General features: G+C 39.7%; 1 protein-coding gene across 1 annotated transcript in view; it reads right to left on the bottom strand.

The window, feature by feature from the left end:
* LOC119905267 overlaps nt 1-18,481 on the bottom strand; it is a 33,158-nt gene extending 14,677 nt beyond the window's left edge. The window contains exons 1-7 of the mRNA XM_038722116.1: nt 18,372-18,481; nt 17,147-17,228; nt 16,994-17,056; nt 15,736-16,900; nt 15,383-15,635; nt 14,885-15,163; nt 14,560-14,740 (exon numbers count right to left, since the gene is read on the bottom strand). Of these exons, the coding sequence (XP_038578044.1) occupies nt 14,560-14,740; nt 14,885-15,163; nt 15,383-15,635; nt 15,736-16,900; nt 16,994-17,045 (1,930 nt within the window). The 5' untranslated portion in view covers nt 17,046-17,056; nt 17,147-17,228; nt 18,372-18,481. The remainder of the gene's footprint in view (nt 1-14,559; nt 14,741-14,884; nt 15,164-15,382; nt 15,636-15,735; nt 16,901-16,993; nt 17,057-17,146; nt 17,229-18,371) is intronic.
* Nucleotides 18,482-18,505: the final 24 nt, after the last annotated feature.

The raw sequence follows: 18,505 nt of genomic DNA, 5'->3' as shown, positions 1-18,505 counted from the left end.
CCCGATCATTGCCACTAGCTATAACACCAGCAGCGGGCATGGAGCTTTGGCATGGAGCTTTGCCCCCTCAGTTACAGTTTCTTATGTGTTTTGTTAAGAAGTGTCACTGTCAAGATAAAGATTGATTGAAAAAAACCTGCCATTTTCCCATAAGCACCAGCATGTAAAAGTTGATCTATAGAGAACGCAGTCATTTCACGCTATTAATTCACTTTAGATAAACATTTTGTGTTGCTACTGGCAACACCTTTAGTCTTCTACTAAACAGGCATGCAGACTCGTTCAGTAAGGAGAGGCTGATGGTGGGGGGCTTAGGACAGTGATGTGTCTTGGATTCATTCTGCATCTGACAGCTCATCATCTGACAGCTCATCATCTGACAGCGATCCACTTGCACAGAGCAGGCTAGACATGCACAAACGCTGTCTGAATAATTTCAGAAGCTAAAAGTTGAATTCTGTTTCCTCTGGAGAGTTTCCTCTGTCCTGTCATGTCAAGTTTAGAACTTCAGGTTTTTTCTGTTTTGCTGCTCAAATACCCCACGATATTTGTTGTGACTTTATTGCGCACATGACGTTTAAAATGACCGACAGTAGCCATCTAATAATGAAAGTAAATTGTTAAAGAAAACACTCCTACATCAATAAAACACAAAATAAAGAAACCAGTGTGGGGGAGAGATGTGACCCATGACCCGTTCATCATAGTTTATATTAAAGCAGAGCAGCGAGGATCCAGATGTTTCATAGAGGAGACAGCAGCTGCCTGTTAACAGACTGGAGTTCCGACACTTCACTGATAAACTACAGAGCAGCAGAGCAACAGAGGCTTCATGATCAGAGATCACATCTACACTTCTCTCCATATCCCCTCTCTGCTGTGCATCTGCAGTTCAATCAGTCAACTGGTGTTTTTCATAATGCGCTCATACACTATAATGGCAGTGCGCCAAAGTACAAGTGCACCTGGCTTTAAATAGGAGATGACACTGATTGGTGTATTGCATGTTATGCCCTACACACCCATGACTAATTCACAGACTAAGTACGACCCTTTTGAACCATGCACCCGGCGCACAGACCATTTTTTTCTGCCGTCAAACGAGCAAAACAGGAGTTGCGCTTCACGCCGTGGGGGCCCTATGTATTGATATATATATAGAAAGATTTGCCCCCTCGCCATTTTTAACTGCCCCCTCAGTCAATTCATCCTGGCGCCGGGCCTGACCAGCAGTATTTAAGGTTAGATTTACACATTTTCAGTGTTAAGTTGCTTATGTGAGTAATCAGAATTAGCCTTAGATCAGACCTGGCATTATGGCACAAACAGTAAGAAGTAAGAAGCTTACATACACTGAATTGCTAGCCAAGCTCAAGAAGTGAGGATGACCATGGTAAGCCCTGTAGAAGTTGTGATGTCAAACATGTGATCAAGTGTTTTAGGATGTATGGTCAAAAGGTGGCAAAGTCTGCTTTAGAAAAGACCAAGATAGGGAATATGAGCATGGTAGAGGCTCGGATTAGACATAGATAAAGGCAGTGTGACATTGCAGGGTAAGCTAATTTAATCACTGGTCCTGTTGAATGCATCCTCTGCATTTGATCCTTCAGCCATGGTGGAATTCAACAAAGTATGTTTACTCAAGAACTGTACTTACATTCAAAATTGAAGTAGCTGTACTTTATTTGAATTTTTTCTTGTGCTTCTTACTCCACTACAATTATATGATGGCTTCCGTTACTAGGTATTTTACAAATAATTTTACACACAAAACAATTGTCAGAAAATTGATTGGAAACTATTTTGAAAAATTCATTTAGCCCATATGACCCATGACTCTCAAATATGAGTATTTGCTGCTTTTACTTTTAATTAATTAATTTACCTCTAATAATAATAAACAAAACCAGCATTGTGCAGGTGTCACTTTGGGTTCTGAGTAATTGTGACAGCGTTTCTCACTAAATGACTTGGTTATATTGACTGACTATTTCATTTTTTTTATGATGTTTGTTGCTTATGTTTTATTGCTTGATTATTTTACTGTTTTATGTGGTTGTTGCTTATGCTTTATTGTTTGATAATTATTTATTACTACTTAACATCATTGTTTCTGTATTATTATTATCATTTTATTATTTTACTTCTGTAAAGCACTTTGTGCCTTGCTCTGTGAAAGGTGCTATATTAAATATACTTACTTACTATTTTCTGAATTTCTACAAAACCAACAATCAATCAATTTTCTTGAATATACTTAAATACTTTAACTTTAGAGTATTAAGTATCAAGCAGCTCCAGTTCAAAGGTTTGGTCAATTTGGAGTAATATTCCTAATAACTAATGTGCATTTCAGGGAGGAAACCAGGTCACCTGCAAAAACCCCATACAAACACAAGAATGTATACAGCATATGAGTGTAGAGGTTTGAGATACGATAATTCACGTTTGGGCCTTATGGAGATGCAGTGGGCAAAATTCAATGTGACATCCAACCAAACAAGGAATATTTACAGAAGACTGGGTTCAAATGTGGTTCTCTGCCTCCTTTGCACCCTATAGCATGCCCAATAGGCTAACACACCAAAGCAGTGTCAATGCAGGAAGAAAGTGAATGATCGTGGTTTAATGTGTCCTCTGCAGACACTTCTGCTTTCGGATACTGAGACAGGTAGACGAAAAACTGAATAAATGAACTAATGAATGAAGGAAATAAGGAAGGAACATATATGCCAATGAGTCACCTTCTGCACTAATGAGGTAAAGAATGAAGAATCTTTATTTATGCATGATTATGTGTGTGTGTGTGTGTGTGTGTGTGCGCCAAAGTGGGTAGTTGTGGTTTCAAGATGATGACACTCTCTTTAAGACCACGTCACTGGTCAATCAAGGAAGATCCCAGCACAACTCTTTTAATCGTTGAGAATTCACATACCTATGAAACTATGGTAGATAATCTTAAAATCAAGAATATCCCATTTTGATTAATATTTTGATCAACCCGACAAGTCAAACAAAATCTTTAATATTCATGCAGTCCTCACAGGCTGACATACAATTTCTTTAATTAGGGTATTTGTGATAGAGATTCAGTGAAAGCTTTTTTTCCCACATTTTGCCTGTATTCCTGAGCCTTTAATCTTCTCTGTCCTTTCTGTTTGCACCCCCGTCAAAGTTGTTACATTCACAATTCTGACGACACCATGTCTACATATTAATGATCTTTCTTGGTGCCAGTTGGCCCGTATATGCCGTTCTTAAAATATCATAGCAACTTTCTCTCATTCTGTCTTTCAGACTGACTGCTGGGCAAATCACCACCTTCCCATCGCCACCTGGATGTTTCAGGCAATTCAACTGAGAGTTTCTATCAACCACCTACTGACTTTACTCCAACACCATCAGCATCTAGACTCCAGGGGATCCTGTTCTATCTCTTATCTACATATAGGCCTCTGATAAAGCTTCACATCGATGGGGCCCAAATGCCAAAGCCTTTCTGGGTTTGAATCCGGCCCAGATTATTTCTTTCTGCCCTGCCTTTCCTGTCTCTATCTACTGTGACAATCAAATAAAACAGAAATGCTGAAAAAAATCTTCTTGCAAAACGAATTTTTTTTTAAGCACTGGGGAGCGACTTGTGTTTTTTATTTTGGCAATAGTGGAGGGACAAAATAATTTTAAATAGTTGTATTTTCTATTTATTTCACATACATTTTTTCTTTTAAAAAAAACTTGCCTCCCCACACCTACCTAAACCTCATTGGACATTACCTTAGCCTCCATAGTGTGGCTGGATGATCCCATCTCTATCACATAATTATAAACATATAATTATAATAGCCCAAATTTACACCTGGTATTAAAATGTGATCTCCTGTGATTATCCTGAAAGGTAACTGGATAATAAACGATCCGATCTTGCCTTTGTGTTAACCAGTTTTTTATAATTTTTTTCTCGTTATCCACATTGGATACTCCTTTCACCACAAGGTGAACCGTCATGGCCTAATACATTCTAAAAAAAAAACTGTAATTGTATTGTTACATTATTTTGGCCACTGCTGCCAATGGTTTGTATGTTATGTTTATTTGGGAAAACAGTCATTAATATGCATGTCACTTATGTTGGCTGTGTGCGCACTGTGATGTGTGATGATGCGATTTTTTGCAGGGAAGATTTGCTGTTTGTTTTGGTTATAACTCTTACTCCCTCTGTGCTATTTCCTCGGTGCATCGGCTGGACTAAGTCAGCGTCTTATTTTTGTTTCACACCTCAAATTATCATAGTAACTTCTGTACCTGGGCTGCTAGTTTGCTTTTTACCCAAAGAGGAAAGGAGGACCAAGGTTTAAGAGTCACGGTTCACTATAAACATAATGGCCGAGAAATGTCAGCCTTTAAGATAAAAAAAAAAGTCCTATCCCCACCACCCCCCTCCCTGTGATAAATAACAAACAGTCTCTAATTAGCATTGTGATGACTGTAGTTACTGTTTCGGACCTCCCATCTCAGATGTGTTCATACAATGTATAGGTACTAACAAAAACACTTACATCAAAGTTTACACTTGAAGAATACAGTCATAGATCTATACTTGCACTATACTGAACAAACAGTCATGGAAGAATGACTACTGTTGTTATAATCTACTGTAGGTTGTCAGGCAATCTGATTTGTAAGAATGGCAATTTATATGATTTTTTTCCGCAGCGCATAAGGAATTCTGCTTCATATGTAATGGCTCTTGGTGTAATGGTTGGAAAATGTTGTTGTAAAGATGAAATGAAAACACAGCTGGAGAGACAATTTAAGCAAAGCCACAGCCTTATGTGATATTTATATATGTATATTATATATAATATTATAGTAAAAGACACCACACTGCTGGCTTATTCAGCAAACCATAAAAGAAAATAAATAAATGTTGTCCTTGGCAAGTTGATTCTGCTGAATTTCTCACTTCCAAAGCATGCAAAACGATATACAAGTCAATATCTGGAAGCAATTAATTTCATCATTCTTAAACTGTGTCTTGGATTTTGTTTTTTGCAGATATTGTGACTACAACAGGTTTATTCAGTTAATCAGTATAACTGCTCTTCTTACATAACTTAAATCTAAGGTGAAATGTTAGGATATTTCATTTGACACTTTTGTTTACCATGGGCAGATGTGTTTAGTTTGAACAATTGATATAGAGAAGGTTCCCTGGCTTTAGCTCTGTATGTGCTCAGCTGTTTGCATGTGTGAACATATATTTCCCTAAAATGACACTGACCGCAGTTTGTGAACAGGCGAAATGTTCTGAGAATGTCTTTATTCATTTTTAAATCAGGGAAGTTGTTGAAGCTAAAGATTAAAATACCAGATGGTTTTAATCCTAAATGTCTTGCTTGTGAAGGAGAGCTGGGTCAGTCCAGTTCTTCACCAGGTAAGTTCTCAGTTATTTCTATTAATTTAATCAACATTGGTCAAACTTTAGGTGTCACTTTTAGGTGTCATTTGCAAGATGAAGCTACTTAAATGGGCTGAAAATTAAAGTAAATTCTAAGTGTAAAACTTTAATCGTACCTTTAATAATGAACAGAACCAGATAGAAAAGAGCAACAATGCCCGTTACTTTAAAAACAAGGCTCAAAACAAGCCATGCTAGCGGTTCTGTGAGGCTATACTGACATTGTTACCACTGATAATTAGAAGTTGTAATCACAAGGTACAGCTGAGTCTGAGGTGAATGTCAGTTTTGTGTATTTGGTCATAAACCAAAGTATTGGAAGATTTTCAAAATTTGACCTGATGATGAAAGATGAAAAGGTATGGAATCGCCAAAGTTATTATCCTGAGGGGGATAGTAAGTTATTCATCCTGAGGGGACACGAATGTGTGTGTACAAAATGTCAAGGCGATCCAACCTATATTTGACATTTCTCTAAAAACAAAAAATGTCAACCTCATGGCGGCACTAGAGGAAAAGTCAAAGGATCACCAGACTTTTATTGAATCCACCTAATAGTTGTTGCTTTTTTTCTGTCAGGACCAAAGTGGTAGAATGAACGACCTACAGACAGAAGTTGTCATCCATAGAGCCACTCCAATAGTGTGGCTAAAAATACACCCTAAACATATTATATTCATATACAGTATATATTATATATATTCATGAAATGCAACATCCTCATACCAAAGTGAGAACAAAAGCGCTAATCCATCATTTCTAAATCTAAATGTGCCACAGACTGCCAATAGCCAGCAGGTTTTGATGTCAAACATAAGACACCCATGTGATTTAAACCTCATGTATTCCTTATGACAGTCTGAGGACACGTCCACCTCCATGGCATGTAACTCCTGAACCGGAGCTCTTGTGTTGTCAGTGAGTTTAAGTGAGCTACTGTTCGTCCATGAAGCAAAAGTTTGACATTTTGGGAAATACACATATGCGCTTCTTTGCGGAGAGCTAGATGAAATGATCTCACGTCTATGTGCCAAATATGAAGCTGGAATTAGGAGATGGTTATCTTATCTTATCATAAATACTAGAAACAATTGGGAAGCAGATCCCCTGGCTATGTCCAAAGAGAACAAAATCTGCCTAATTGCAAAAACTGAAGTGAAGAGTGTGTTATTCTACTGTAGAGAATGAGCAGGACTATTTCTTGGCCCAGAGCAGTATCTTCCTCAAGCACTAAGCTGACCTGGCTGCTGGCTCTGGGCCATGAAAGAGGTATCGATCTTCTAATCTAACTCCCACTAAGAATGTAAATAAGCGTATTTACCAAAATGTCAAACTTTTGACCTTTAACCACTCAGTGATTTTCTTTTTTACATTACTTTTTCCACATATGACTTTATATTGCTGTAAAATACTTTTAAATATTGTGTCTATGGGCAAAGTTGTGTTGTGAATTCCCCTTTTTATAAAATGACAATTCATCAAGGCAAGAAAATGTGGTCAGTATCCTTTTAACTTTTAAAAAGGGAAGCGATAATTAATCCTTTCATTACATCATGAGTACCAAAATATAACATTCCCTGTGGTCTACAGGGGATTTTACTTCAGCAATGATTCACTGGTAGGATAAATTAAAAATATGATATTTGCTCTCACTGTTGTAGACCTGAGTTGGAGAGTTTGTGTATGTCAAGCTGCTGCACTAAAACTGCGCTCATTATTATTAGGCTGAGTAGATACATACATGGTTGGTGTTTTGAGAAAGTCACATGAGGTTTTGAGGGAGAATATGTACCATAGGTATATATGCCATATATGTCTGCAAGGTGATATATCGAGCCCACATAACTTCATAAAACATGGCAAGTACTTCAACTATGGTGCGACGAGGCATAATCTCTCACAAACTGAAAAACACTGGGAATGTCAGTGGTGTTTTGTCTTTGGTTGTACATTATTCATTTGGCCAGTAGAGGGTGCTTGTGTTTCACAATTAAATGGTGAGGTACTGAACTGATTTAAATGTTACAAGGCCAAGGAAATACAGGCTTCTGAGAGCATGTCTTGGAGAAACAGTGGTAGTGAGGTTTAAAAGAAGAAACAAAAAGCTACAATGAAGATCCAAGAGAAACAGGAAGAACAGATTATGGCTAAAAGCTGACATTTATTGACAGCACCTCTCATAACAAATTTCTGTTTTGCTCGGACATTAAACTCTTCTTCAGGTCACTTCTCAAAACTAAATATTACACATGCTAGTATCTGTAAACTGACACACAGCAAATAAATAAATATCAAGAAAAAATACCATCCCAAACTGACAGGTCACTGCTGTAAACACTGAAACTAATCAACAGAAATCACATGCCTATGCCATGCCATTATACTACATCATGTGATCACACTGCACCTCAAGCCAAACACAACAGTCTTACTGTAGACTCTTGGAAGGCAGGCAATTTACATTAAGAATGAATTTATTTAATCTACAATAAACTCATTGACTCATCTTGTGTCACTGTGCAAAACAGCTAAATGCTAAGCTGTGTAATGTGTAATATTTAAGGTTTTGGTAACACTGACATCCCATTTAATGTATCATAATGATAAATGTAAATGTGAGCAATGTTATCCCAGTGGACCCTGAGAGAACCATTACGGCATCATATGAGCAGATTAGTCATTTGGAAGTTGTGTGAACAAAACCAGCATTATGCTCAGCTGGTGACGTGTCTGCGGTTGAGTGGTGTGAAACTTTCTGACACTGGTTGGAAATGTTTGGGGGGGAAAAAAACAATCAAACAGCTTCTGTTAGACCTTGTTGAATGGTTTTGCCTGACACAATCACACTCCTGTAAAAATGTCTTACATTATGTGCAAAAATCCTACGCAGTTATGTGTATTTGAAAATCTGCAACAGTTACTTGTGGGCTTCTTTAATCAGGGAATGTTAAGTGTAGAAATATTAAGTCTGTGGGCCTGACATGGAAAGACCCAGCCAGTCCATGATGGGAAGACAAGAGTCAAAACTGAAGACTTTGTCCTTTTCAGTGACCTCAAACATGTTGGGTTTCACGGTGTTTTTGTTGAAAGACGCAGAACAAGACTCAAGTTTCCTGCTAACAGCCAATGAAATTTAAACTAAAGGCAAAGGGGGGGAAGACAATGAAGAAAGAAGTCAACTCTTTGCAGCAACTCCCACTGACAGTTCGCAACAGAAGAGAGGGGCCTTACTCATTTGCTTAAGTTTAACTGATAAAAAGTGAGTATGGTGCATCCTTTAACAAATTAGCTGAATGTCAGTTATATGTGGTTTAAACTACCAAAATATTCATTAAGCAGTTATGTCGCTTCTCTTCCTGTGTAAAACATGGAGCAGAATATGTAGTAAATGAAAATGAACTGTTCTGGATGAATGAGAAAGTTTTAAAATGATTTCCTTGATAGTGGCCCCAGTGACAAAATATAGTGTGGGCCCCCTGGTCAGAGTCTCCCTCTGTTTCTTGTGTCTATCAAGAACAGTGTGTACTTTTTCATAAAAAGGCACAACAGGCGCGCCCTTGTGACTTAGACTGTGAACCGCAACAACCCTGGTTCAGGTCCCAACAGACCTTTGTTGCATCTCTCTATTGTCTGTAATAAAAGCCACAAAAATGCCCTGCTAACAACAAGAAATAAAAAAAAGTTAAGCTGATGATACACGGGGCAACTTTTTAAGCAATGTTGCTGGGCAGTCTTGCTGGTGGCAAGTCCAACTACGTTTTGAACAGATAGCAGTGGAGTGGGGCGGGTGGCAGAGTGGTGGGGGAAGCGTTTACGGTGGTAGTAATCTTTATCTTTTATCTTTATCTTTAATCATTACCATTGACGGCAACATTGCCCAGCAACATTGCTCTAAAAGTTGCTCCGTGTATCATCAGCTTTAGGCAACACTGACAGAAGTTGCTCAACAATAACACAGCAGGTTGTCTCTCTGTGTTTCTGGAAGTGTATGTTCTGTTTTGTTTATTGGGCCCTTCTTAGTTTCTGATTTCTAAAGCAATTTAAAGGCAATTTCTGATTTCTATTACAAACGTGTTGCAAATGTATGTTCGAACAGAAAGCTTCAGTGCCTCATGACCTGTTTTACTTGGCCTATTGGTACTCCAAATCTAACCAAATGTGAGCAATGTGTAGTCAGAGGTCTTCATGTGTGCGACGCCTCATTGTTGCCATACACTATGTGCAGCTTCCCAATAGTACATGACTGTCCATGCACTTCCCCCACTAATACTGAATTAAAAAATTAAAATAACAGGGAAATGGACCATGTTTATTACTGAAGACCACTAAGCAACAATTTTGCTTAGTGGTCTATGGAGCATATGAGCAAAAGTTTTGGTGGTATTCTAGTAGTAAATATGAACATTTATTGTAGGGACAACCCATCGAGTTTGAGCCATGAAAACCCCACACTTTTCCAATGTGTGCTGATCAGAACTCATCTGTTCCCATGACTTTTCATCACAAATAGTGATGTTTATTTTTTGTGCTTGCTTTCTTTTGTTGGATAGATTATTTAAGATTATGTTTTGGCAAAGTGCAAAAGTCATTTTAAACATCTAAAAATTAGAGAAATCTGGTATCAGAGGTGATGTGAAAATAATGTTTTAAAACTTTTTTTTTTTTTTTTTTGACAGAGTTGTAGGAGACAGAGTGTGTAGGAATTAGCATTCGAGCAGTGAGGAATGCAGAATGCAACCACGTGATAACCCTTCCCCTCACCTTCCTGTTCCAAGAAACTTCAGTGGCCCCTAAAAACTTTCAAAAACCGCGAAAATGCCCTCTCTAAAGCCAGGGTGAATTTGTCTTTTCAGGGCTACTGTACAAACATGGAGGTGCAACATGGCACACAGAACCCACTCACTCTGTAGATATAAAGGGCTCAATCTAAGTTAAAAAAAACACAACACTACTTATTTTGAGGTGATTATACACTAATGAAAACTTTCTTATAAAAACAATATTCAGTTTCTGCAAATGTCACCTTAAATCTTACACACTGGTCCATTAAGCTCCGACCAGCAATACAGTGAGGCACCTATTTTTGCAGCTTGACACTCCAAGGATCATTGGGAATACTTTGAGGTCTAGCAGGGGCAACATTTACTCATGACTTCAAAAAGCCATAATCTAACGCTCATGCCGCTCTGATAAACGCCACAATTAGTTTCTTGAGTTCCACGATGTCATGTGATGCACAGATGAAATTGTACTGCATATAATCAAGTGTGGCGACACCACTGTTCATCATCATAACCTCTGTTCACGGGTCACACCTGCCCTGCGGACTGCTGGTCAGCAGATGCTGTCTCAGCCTGCTTCATCTCCTGACTTAAACCACACTGTGAACCTGTGAGACACCCTGCAACACAATAGCTGCAGACGTGACCTAGAGCAAGCAGCTTAGCCAGGACCTTCTCCATACATGTGGCAGCAGGTCACAGCTGCACATCCACAGGCTCGTTTGCTCCAGGAGGTTTCAAGCAGAGGTGGCTGCAACAGGTGATCACCAAGGGTTCTGATAGACTGCTGGACAACTAGAGTAAATTGTATGTTTTCCTGATTTTATTTTATATATTGTAGTAATTAGATATATTTTTGCCGTCAGTATATATGGACTTAAAGTTCTGTCTGTGGACACACCTTCCCTCTCACTCTTGAATCTACTTTGATTTTTCAAAATGCAGGCAATATAGGTAAAGACATGATGCCTAGCCATATATATAGTTTTATGTGCTGATCTCTGAAACTTCTGCCACCACCCCAATATGAAATTGAATTACATCACTGAAAATAATCCCAGCAGTTTTCATTGGAATTATTTACTCGTTAGAAAGAAGTTCCAAAAATACTATTTACAGTGAGGTGTGTGGACTACCCAAAGTAACCAGGACTTATATTATATATATTCTGTTGGTGTGTTCTTTGAATGTCAAATGCACAGAGAGCAGGACAGATTTCATTCACCCACATTGTATTGGTGTAGCAGCAGAAAGATTTCAAGGGCAGTTTGCCCTGCGAGCGTTTTCAGTGATGTTTGACAAACAGGATTAATAATTATTAGTTGATTAGTGCTAATCAATGTGACATTTCTGTGACTTCACAAGAATGAAATGGGTCCATTACAATTTATCCACCTGGGAGCAAAGCGTGACTTTTACTTATAACCCTTAATAAGCCCACAATAATTGCAAGGGGTTTTGTAAACATAGCGGTTTTAGCCTTCCAGACTAAAATGGTAGCTTAGGAAATGTGGCTACTGCTGTTAACACTTTTAAACTTTAACTTATTAGCAATTGAAGAAATCTGTACTGCATCACACTGACATTGATATATTCATTTTGGTTCACTGAACAATTATTATCCCATTACATTCTGGCATCAGTGTCTGCTAATAATCAGCAAAATAGAACACAAAGGTACACCTACTGTATGTACCTTATATTGTATATTTGTTTGTAAAGCGTACTTGTGAATGTAAATTGTGAAATTGCTGTTGTTCAAATTTTCAGTTCCATACTAGATAGGTAAAGGTTTGGGGAAAGGTGTGTAGCAGCTGACCACAGGTCAGTGCTCAAAGGAAACCACAAAAATGATTAGTTTTAGAAATCAAAGACGTTTGCTGCAGTGTGTTTGCAAAAATACATTGAGAAATAGGGATGCATGTGAGTGTGCTAGCAAAAACAAAAGGGGAAGGGGTTCAGAATAGTTTCATACCATTATTCAACTAACTATAATGAATAAAATGTGACTTAATATGACCCAAGTAGGATTATTAAACACCATACACACATTCCGTTACTAAAAAGGTGCCTATCCTTCATCTCCAGAGTTTGTATGCATGTGTGAACGAACTGTAAGCTTTCTTCATTTGTAGAGGGGTGAAGATTTTTTCTTACAGGCTCAGAGGAATGGAACACCTTTCCTGATGGTGGCCAGATGACTTTGAAATCATCTTCATAGAAATGTGACAAGAAATATTCCATCCACTGTCCAGGTGGAACTTCATTCTAGCATCTGCACTGATGAATCCTCCAGTTCCTTCTGCGTCTCTGCAGCAGCAAGACGTCAACTGCTCCTCCTCCTCCTCCTCCATACCAGCTGCCCAGTCCCTACTTATTCAGAATCCTATCCAAGCCAATATTAGTGTGTCTGTGCAACGACTGGTCCAAGAGGGTGTGTTTGTATGTTTCGTGTTGATGGATAAGGCACTATACGTTGCAGCATCAAGAGACTTTCATGTAAAAGTCTTCCCTGAGATACATGGAAGGTTGTTTGGGGGGGGGGGGCGGCGACCAGGAAAGCTGTAAAATGTTATGCTATATGTATCTTATGAAGTGCATTTCATTGATTAAGTGCAGCAATTAGTTCAATTTACTTCCTAAATGTATTATGCAACTGCAAAAAAAGCCAATGAAATGTTGCCTAATAAGAGGCACATTTCTAAAAAATGAACCACTGAGAAACCATACGGTTTGAAGAAGTTTGCCTTGCCAACATTGAGGCACTTCAACATCAGTAACCTAGCTTATCAAAACCAATATATTCAGTGGTACTAAGGAGCTGTCAAAGATCTGATGAGGGTCTCCCACTTGTGAGCAAGACATGCTAAGTGCTGAAGCTGTGTAAATGTCTGCTATTACAACAGCTATAGGGCAGCTAAAGAAGGTCTAAAAACACGGTTGACTGACAAAAGATGCATACTTTATATAACACTCAGAAAACAAGTCCTGAATTGTTGACATAATTGTTGAGATTGTATGGTGGTGGTAAAGGTCAATCAACAATCTTATTTGGGCTGTGCTTGATTTAAGATTCAAGGATTTCTAGTCCGATTAGTCCTGGGAAAAAAAACATTTCTTTTCCTACATGTACAATTAAAAAAAGTTTCACTAGGATATGTGCACTCCATTTTAATAAACATTTGGGCATACACCTCCTTCAGGCATGTGGTAAGTAGTGTGTAATAAAATGTGCAGATTATAGAGTGTATAGTGCGTAGTATGTAATAGAATTTGAGTGTGCAGATCCAGGTGTGTAACGCTTTTCTACGCATGACTCTCTCTCCAGCACCAAGTGCCCTTTAGCCAGATACACAGAGGAAACTTTAGTATTTAATTTGATTACTTAAAACAAGATTTAAAATCTAAAAACCTATCACAAGGTCTTTAAATGTCTACATATCTTATTTAGTATATAGTATGAGATTTTTAAAAAGTAAAAAAAATATAATTAATAATAATGAAAACAAAATAATGATGTGGTTCAATATATAAAATGATGAGCAATGGTGTGTGTATGTGAGCATCTTCCTGTTGGGTTGGGTTTAACAGGTAAAAACACACTGTCTGCTTCATGTGCACTGCAGGTTATGTGAGAAACACACCCTAAAGCTTTACCGTAAAGTATTCTTCATCCTCTCAAAGGTCGACAGCTTATTTCACAGTACGAAGCATGTTTCCAGAATAAGTTACTGTTGCCAAAAGTGTCAATGTGTTAAGCCTTCCTTTTTACCAACTAAAGCTTCTTCCAACTCGTGTTTGTCATTCAGGGACTGAATGTCATTGTTTTGCAGCACATATGTATATTCTTCAGTGGGAACATTTTGAGTTTGCAAGAGACCTTCAGTTGGACAAACTGAACATCGGAGCAGTGTTTAAATACACTGATACCAAACACAGTAAAGTGCCCTGCCTACCCAGCACTACCCCACACACAGTTGCTGTGTGTTGCAGTTAACAGTTTGAAGTTAGGAGACTGGTTTAAATGACAACTGGATCCTGACTCGTCAAGACCTTTTCAGCACATTTTGGGCATTTAGAATCAACAAAGAAACTATAAAAGCGAACATACTTACCCACTGCTGACCCCTGCTACTTATCAGTCATCCCGGACAGAGAGTGTGAATGCATCCAAGTGTGCGTGTGCTTGTGTATGATTGTGTTACGTAGTGCCATGATTCAAAGAGGAATCGAAATCTGAAATGCCCAAAGAGGCATTTCGTGCCTTGTGTGTAAACTGCTGAATGATCTGAATGTGTATGAGTAGCGAATGGTACATACACGCTGTGTAAAACTTAGATGATGGTATGGAAGTGGCCTGAACTTCTGTGAGACTGGGGTCGCAGGCTAAGGGAGGTGCAGCGTCCTTCTGCCCTCCATCATCTTCCTTCATCGCCTCCTCTTCACCTTCCTCCTCAGCCTTTCCTGCTAATCTCTTAGACATCCCACACGACCTCTGACCCTGTGAGGAAAATATTTGTCAAAAATAAAGCCAGATTTTTACACAGTGGTTTCACACACAGTGGAAAAGACTCACTACAATATATATATTAACAGTACACTTCAAATGTCTATATCAATTTCTCTCCATGTTGAAATTACTTACCATTGCAGTGGGTCTTGCAGTGGCAGCTTTTCTCTGCGGCCTTCCTCTGGATTTGGGCACCTTAGGACCAGAAAGAGTCTTCATTGTGACGGCAGCATGCTGAAGGATGCAGTCAGTGCCACAGTAAACGGAATCCGGTAGGGCTTGTTTGGAGCACCCGGGTCCAATGCACAGAGGAAGAGAGCTGTCGATCTCCATCTCAGCTTCGGGTTTGGCTTCTTCAGCTTCCAGTCTCGTCACAGGAGCCTTCTCCTCCTCCACCACCACCACTACAGTCTCCTGAAACGAGAGTCTCATCTTAGACCCAACACCAGACTTCCGTTATGCAAAACCAGCCAATGGCTAATGATGCAAATATAATACTGTGATGACACACCACATATTTACTGTCACACAGTAATGACTGCTGCAATCAAGTTGAAAAGCTATTTATATTTTGTTGTGACTAAGGGCAGTGAGTAATCTGGAGATCGGTGGCATTCCAAATGCAATTCTAACCTTGACGGCTTGCTGTTCCTCATGCACCTCCCCCTCTTCACCAGAAGGACTTAGTGTCAAGCATTCCGGAAAGCTAAGCTTAGGCTCTGCCTGAAGGTGAGGCTCAGGCTGGAGCTGGCTCTGCTTCTTTGTAGTGCAAGGAGGGCAGATATACTCTTGTCCTTTCCTCTCCATCTCACGGCCCTGTGTCTCACTGATACCAATGCAGTTGCCATGGAACCACTCCTGGCAACTGTCACAGCAGATCATGAACCTAGAAGCAGTGAAAAAAACACAACAGTGACCAGGAAGTGAAACTGATGGTTGACGTTATGCAAACCTCCAAAAGCAGATTACCAGAAATGAGCATGTACCTTTTATTGTGTTTCTGTCGACAGATGCAGTACAGAGCATTCGAGTCATAACCCTCAGAATCAGATATGCTTGAATACTCTCCTGCTTTCTTGTAGTTTTTCTCCTCCTCCTCTTCCACCTCCTCTGGTGCATCATCATACTGGCCAGGGGTTACATCAGTGATCTGGTCTGAATCAGCATCTATGATTATGCAGTCTGAGCTTGATTGCTGATCAGGAGTGGTATCAGAGTGGGTAGGTGATATCACTATTTCAGCAGGGCTATGTTGATTTTCATTTTCCTCCTCTTGCAACTGCTGCAGATGCTGTTCAGCAGGAGTAACAAGCATTACCTCATCATCGTCGTCCTCATCGTCTGCAGTGCTTGACTGAAGCTCCACTGCCCTGCCCCTCCCTCTGCCCCTTCCTCTACCTTTTCCCCTACCTCTTCCTCTGCCTCTCCCCCTTCCTCTGGCCTTTCCTCTTCCACCTTTCCCCCCTCTACCTCTATGCTTGCCTTTAGATGCCAGTTGTTCCTTAATCTGCATCAGTGTCATTTCATCACTGTCCTCTTCTTGACTAGAGATCAACACCACATCATCGATTTCCCCTCCAGCCACAATGTCAGGAGCAACAGGCTGTGAAATCTCCATGTCATCAGTTGATTCTGTATCATCAGGCACCTCAGTTCCGTCTATAGCCTGTGGAGGAGTGTCATCGATGGCATCAGTGGCTTCCAAAATGTCAGGGACTGCCAGTGCATCAGACATATCCATGGACAAGCCCTCATTCCCACCAAGCAGTGAGAAGGCAGTGTGGAAGGCAGACCCAAAATCTTGCCATAAGCTGGGGTCAAGGCTCCCTCCTGCAGATGTTTCTGAGGCTGGTTTGCCCTCCTCTGATACAGGTGAGGATGGGGCAGACCACTCAAGGTCATCTATAACACTCCTACTTGCACGAGTAGCTGTCTGGGTGGCGCAGGTTTCTGCAGTGTACTGAGGTGTCTGGACCATTCGACGACTTCGGCCTCTGCGTACTAGAGGGGGACTGTGGGTTAGGTCTCCGACTTCATCCAAGAACTCCCTTTTAGCAATGGTTGTCCGCCTGAAGCCCCAGGACTTTTTAACCTGAGTCAGGGATGGCCTAACACTCGACTCTCCACCTTCTGACTGGCTCTGCTGTTCCTCTATTGACAGATAAGAACAAACAAGATTAAAAAAACAGAACCAAAATCTTATTTATGTCCTTTTATAGCAACAGTCTAAAGAATCTGTTTTACCTGAATCACCAGCGATCCTGTTATTTTCCATTGTGTCCATTATGACATCCATAGGTAACAAGGCTGTAAACCCCAGAAAATATAACTTGTTAGTACTAAGTTTAAAGGAATGTTAACTATTGGGCAAGATACATGAGGACTAAATGTAGGTACCTATACAACCAATGAGCAGGCAGCCGCCAAAGCTCAATTTTCAGGACATGTAAAGTGTCATTCCACTGGTCTCTCTTTGCACCTGGGTAAATTAAGAAGGAAAAACACACCAACAAATCCACATTACATGATGAGTCAATACTCAATTACGAATACCAACTGCTGTGGGATCTGTCCATCCACTCCACATTGAAAGGTTCATTCCAAAACTCATACTCAAACTCAAATGCACTTAATTGCCAGTTCAACTAATGTGGTCTAATACAACCACTGTGCAACTGTCACACCCACACATCAAAAAAAAGGTTATAATGATCACTTTTGTTAAATCTGTTTGCGAAAAGTGTTGATTTGATATTGTGTTAATGTTGAGTTGTATTATACTAAGAGGCGATTCTACTAATTCAACAGCACCACAAGCAGTTTTCATTCCATTATAACCTTCATGAAGGTAGGATTTATATGCAGGGCTGTTGTACTAGACGGCATACGCTTTAGCTACTGAGTGTATATATATATATATAAATCTGTATGCCTTGACCAGACTCAATCAAGTCAGCATTGGGGCTTTATTTTATACAGTTTTACAGATGAAGAGGAGAAAGGTAAAAACAATTGGGTTTGGGAATGAATAACAATAATGACAATGGGTCTAACACATTTAGCACTGGAAAACGTGACGTGAGAGGCTATCTGGGTTTACAAAACCCATACAGTTCTGATATCCATATCTATCGTTAGTTGCCTGATATTTATTTATTGATGTGTTAACGCCTAAAGAGTTTGCCTACACGCTACCGTTATGTCTTTTGCTCACATGGAAAAATCACCCTGGTGCAGATGGTTTATTTATGCAAAAACTCTTCAACAGTCCTGATAAATGGGTGGGCAGTACACAACGTCCTAGTGGTCTAAATTTACACTCGTTAGCAAAACAGAAACGACCCATAGTAGTTTCACTATCAGACCTCAGTCGGCTATAAAGCACGAAAACGAAGCGTCCTTGTTATTCCGTAAAGGGGTAGATGAATCTTTTTTCCTGGTGACGACCGACATTGTTCTCTGCAGCTAATTGAACTAGCCGCTAGCTAGCAGTTAAGTTACTACGTTACCTGGTATTAATGCAAGACGCTGCGAAGCTAATCGTCTCCAACGATGCCGAAACACGAATTAAATGATGCACGCTTGTATATATATAACCCCTTGAGGAAAATTTAAATCATACCTTGGAGGCAAATGATTAATTTCCAGTTCCTAATAGATTCGCTGTGCTAGTTACCTAGCTAGCAAGTACAGCCTTCCATTTTATCAGCCTTGCCGATACGTAATCTCGCGATACTCCCGCACAGCCGGAAAGCA

Source organism: Micropterus salmoides, unplaced genomic scaffold (assembly GCF_014851395.1).
Source record: "Micropterus salmoides isolate LMB-PRFRI ecotype aquatic unplaced genomic scaffold, ASM1485139v1 Ms_hic_scaffold_16, whole genome shotgun sequence".
In the NCBI taxonomy this organism is placed as follows: domain Eukaryota; kingdom Metazoa; phylum Chordata; class Actinopteri; order Centrarchiformes; family Centrarchidae; genus Micropterus; species Micropterus salmoides.
Note: the sequence above shows the minus strand (reverse complement) of the source record. Positions and strands in the feature narration are given on the sequence as shown.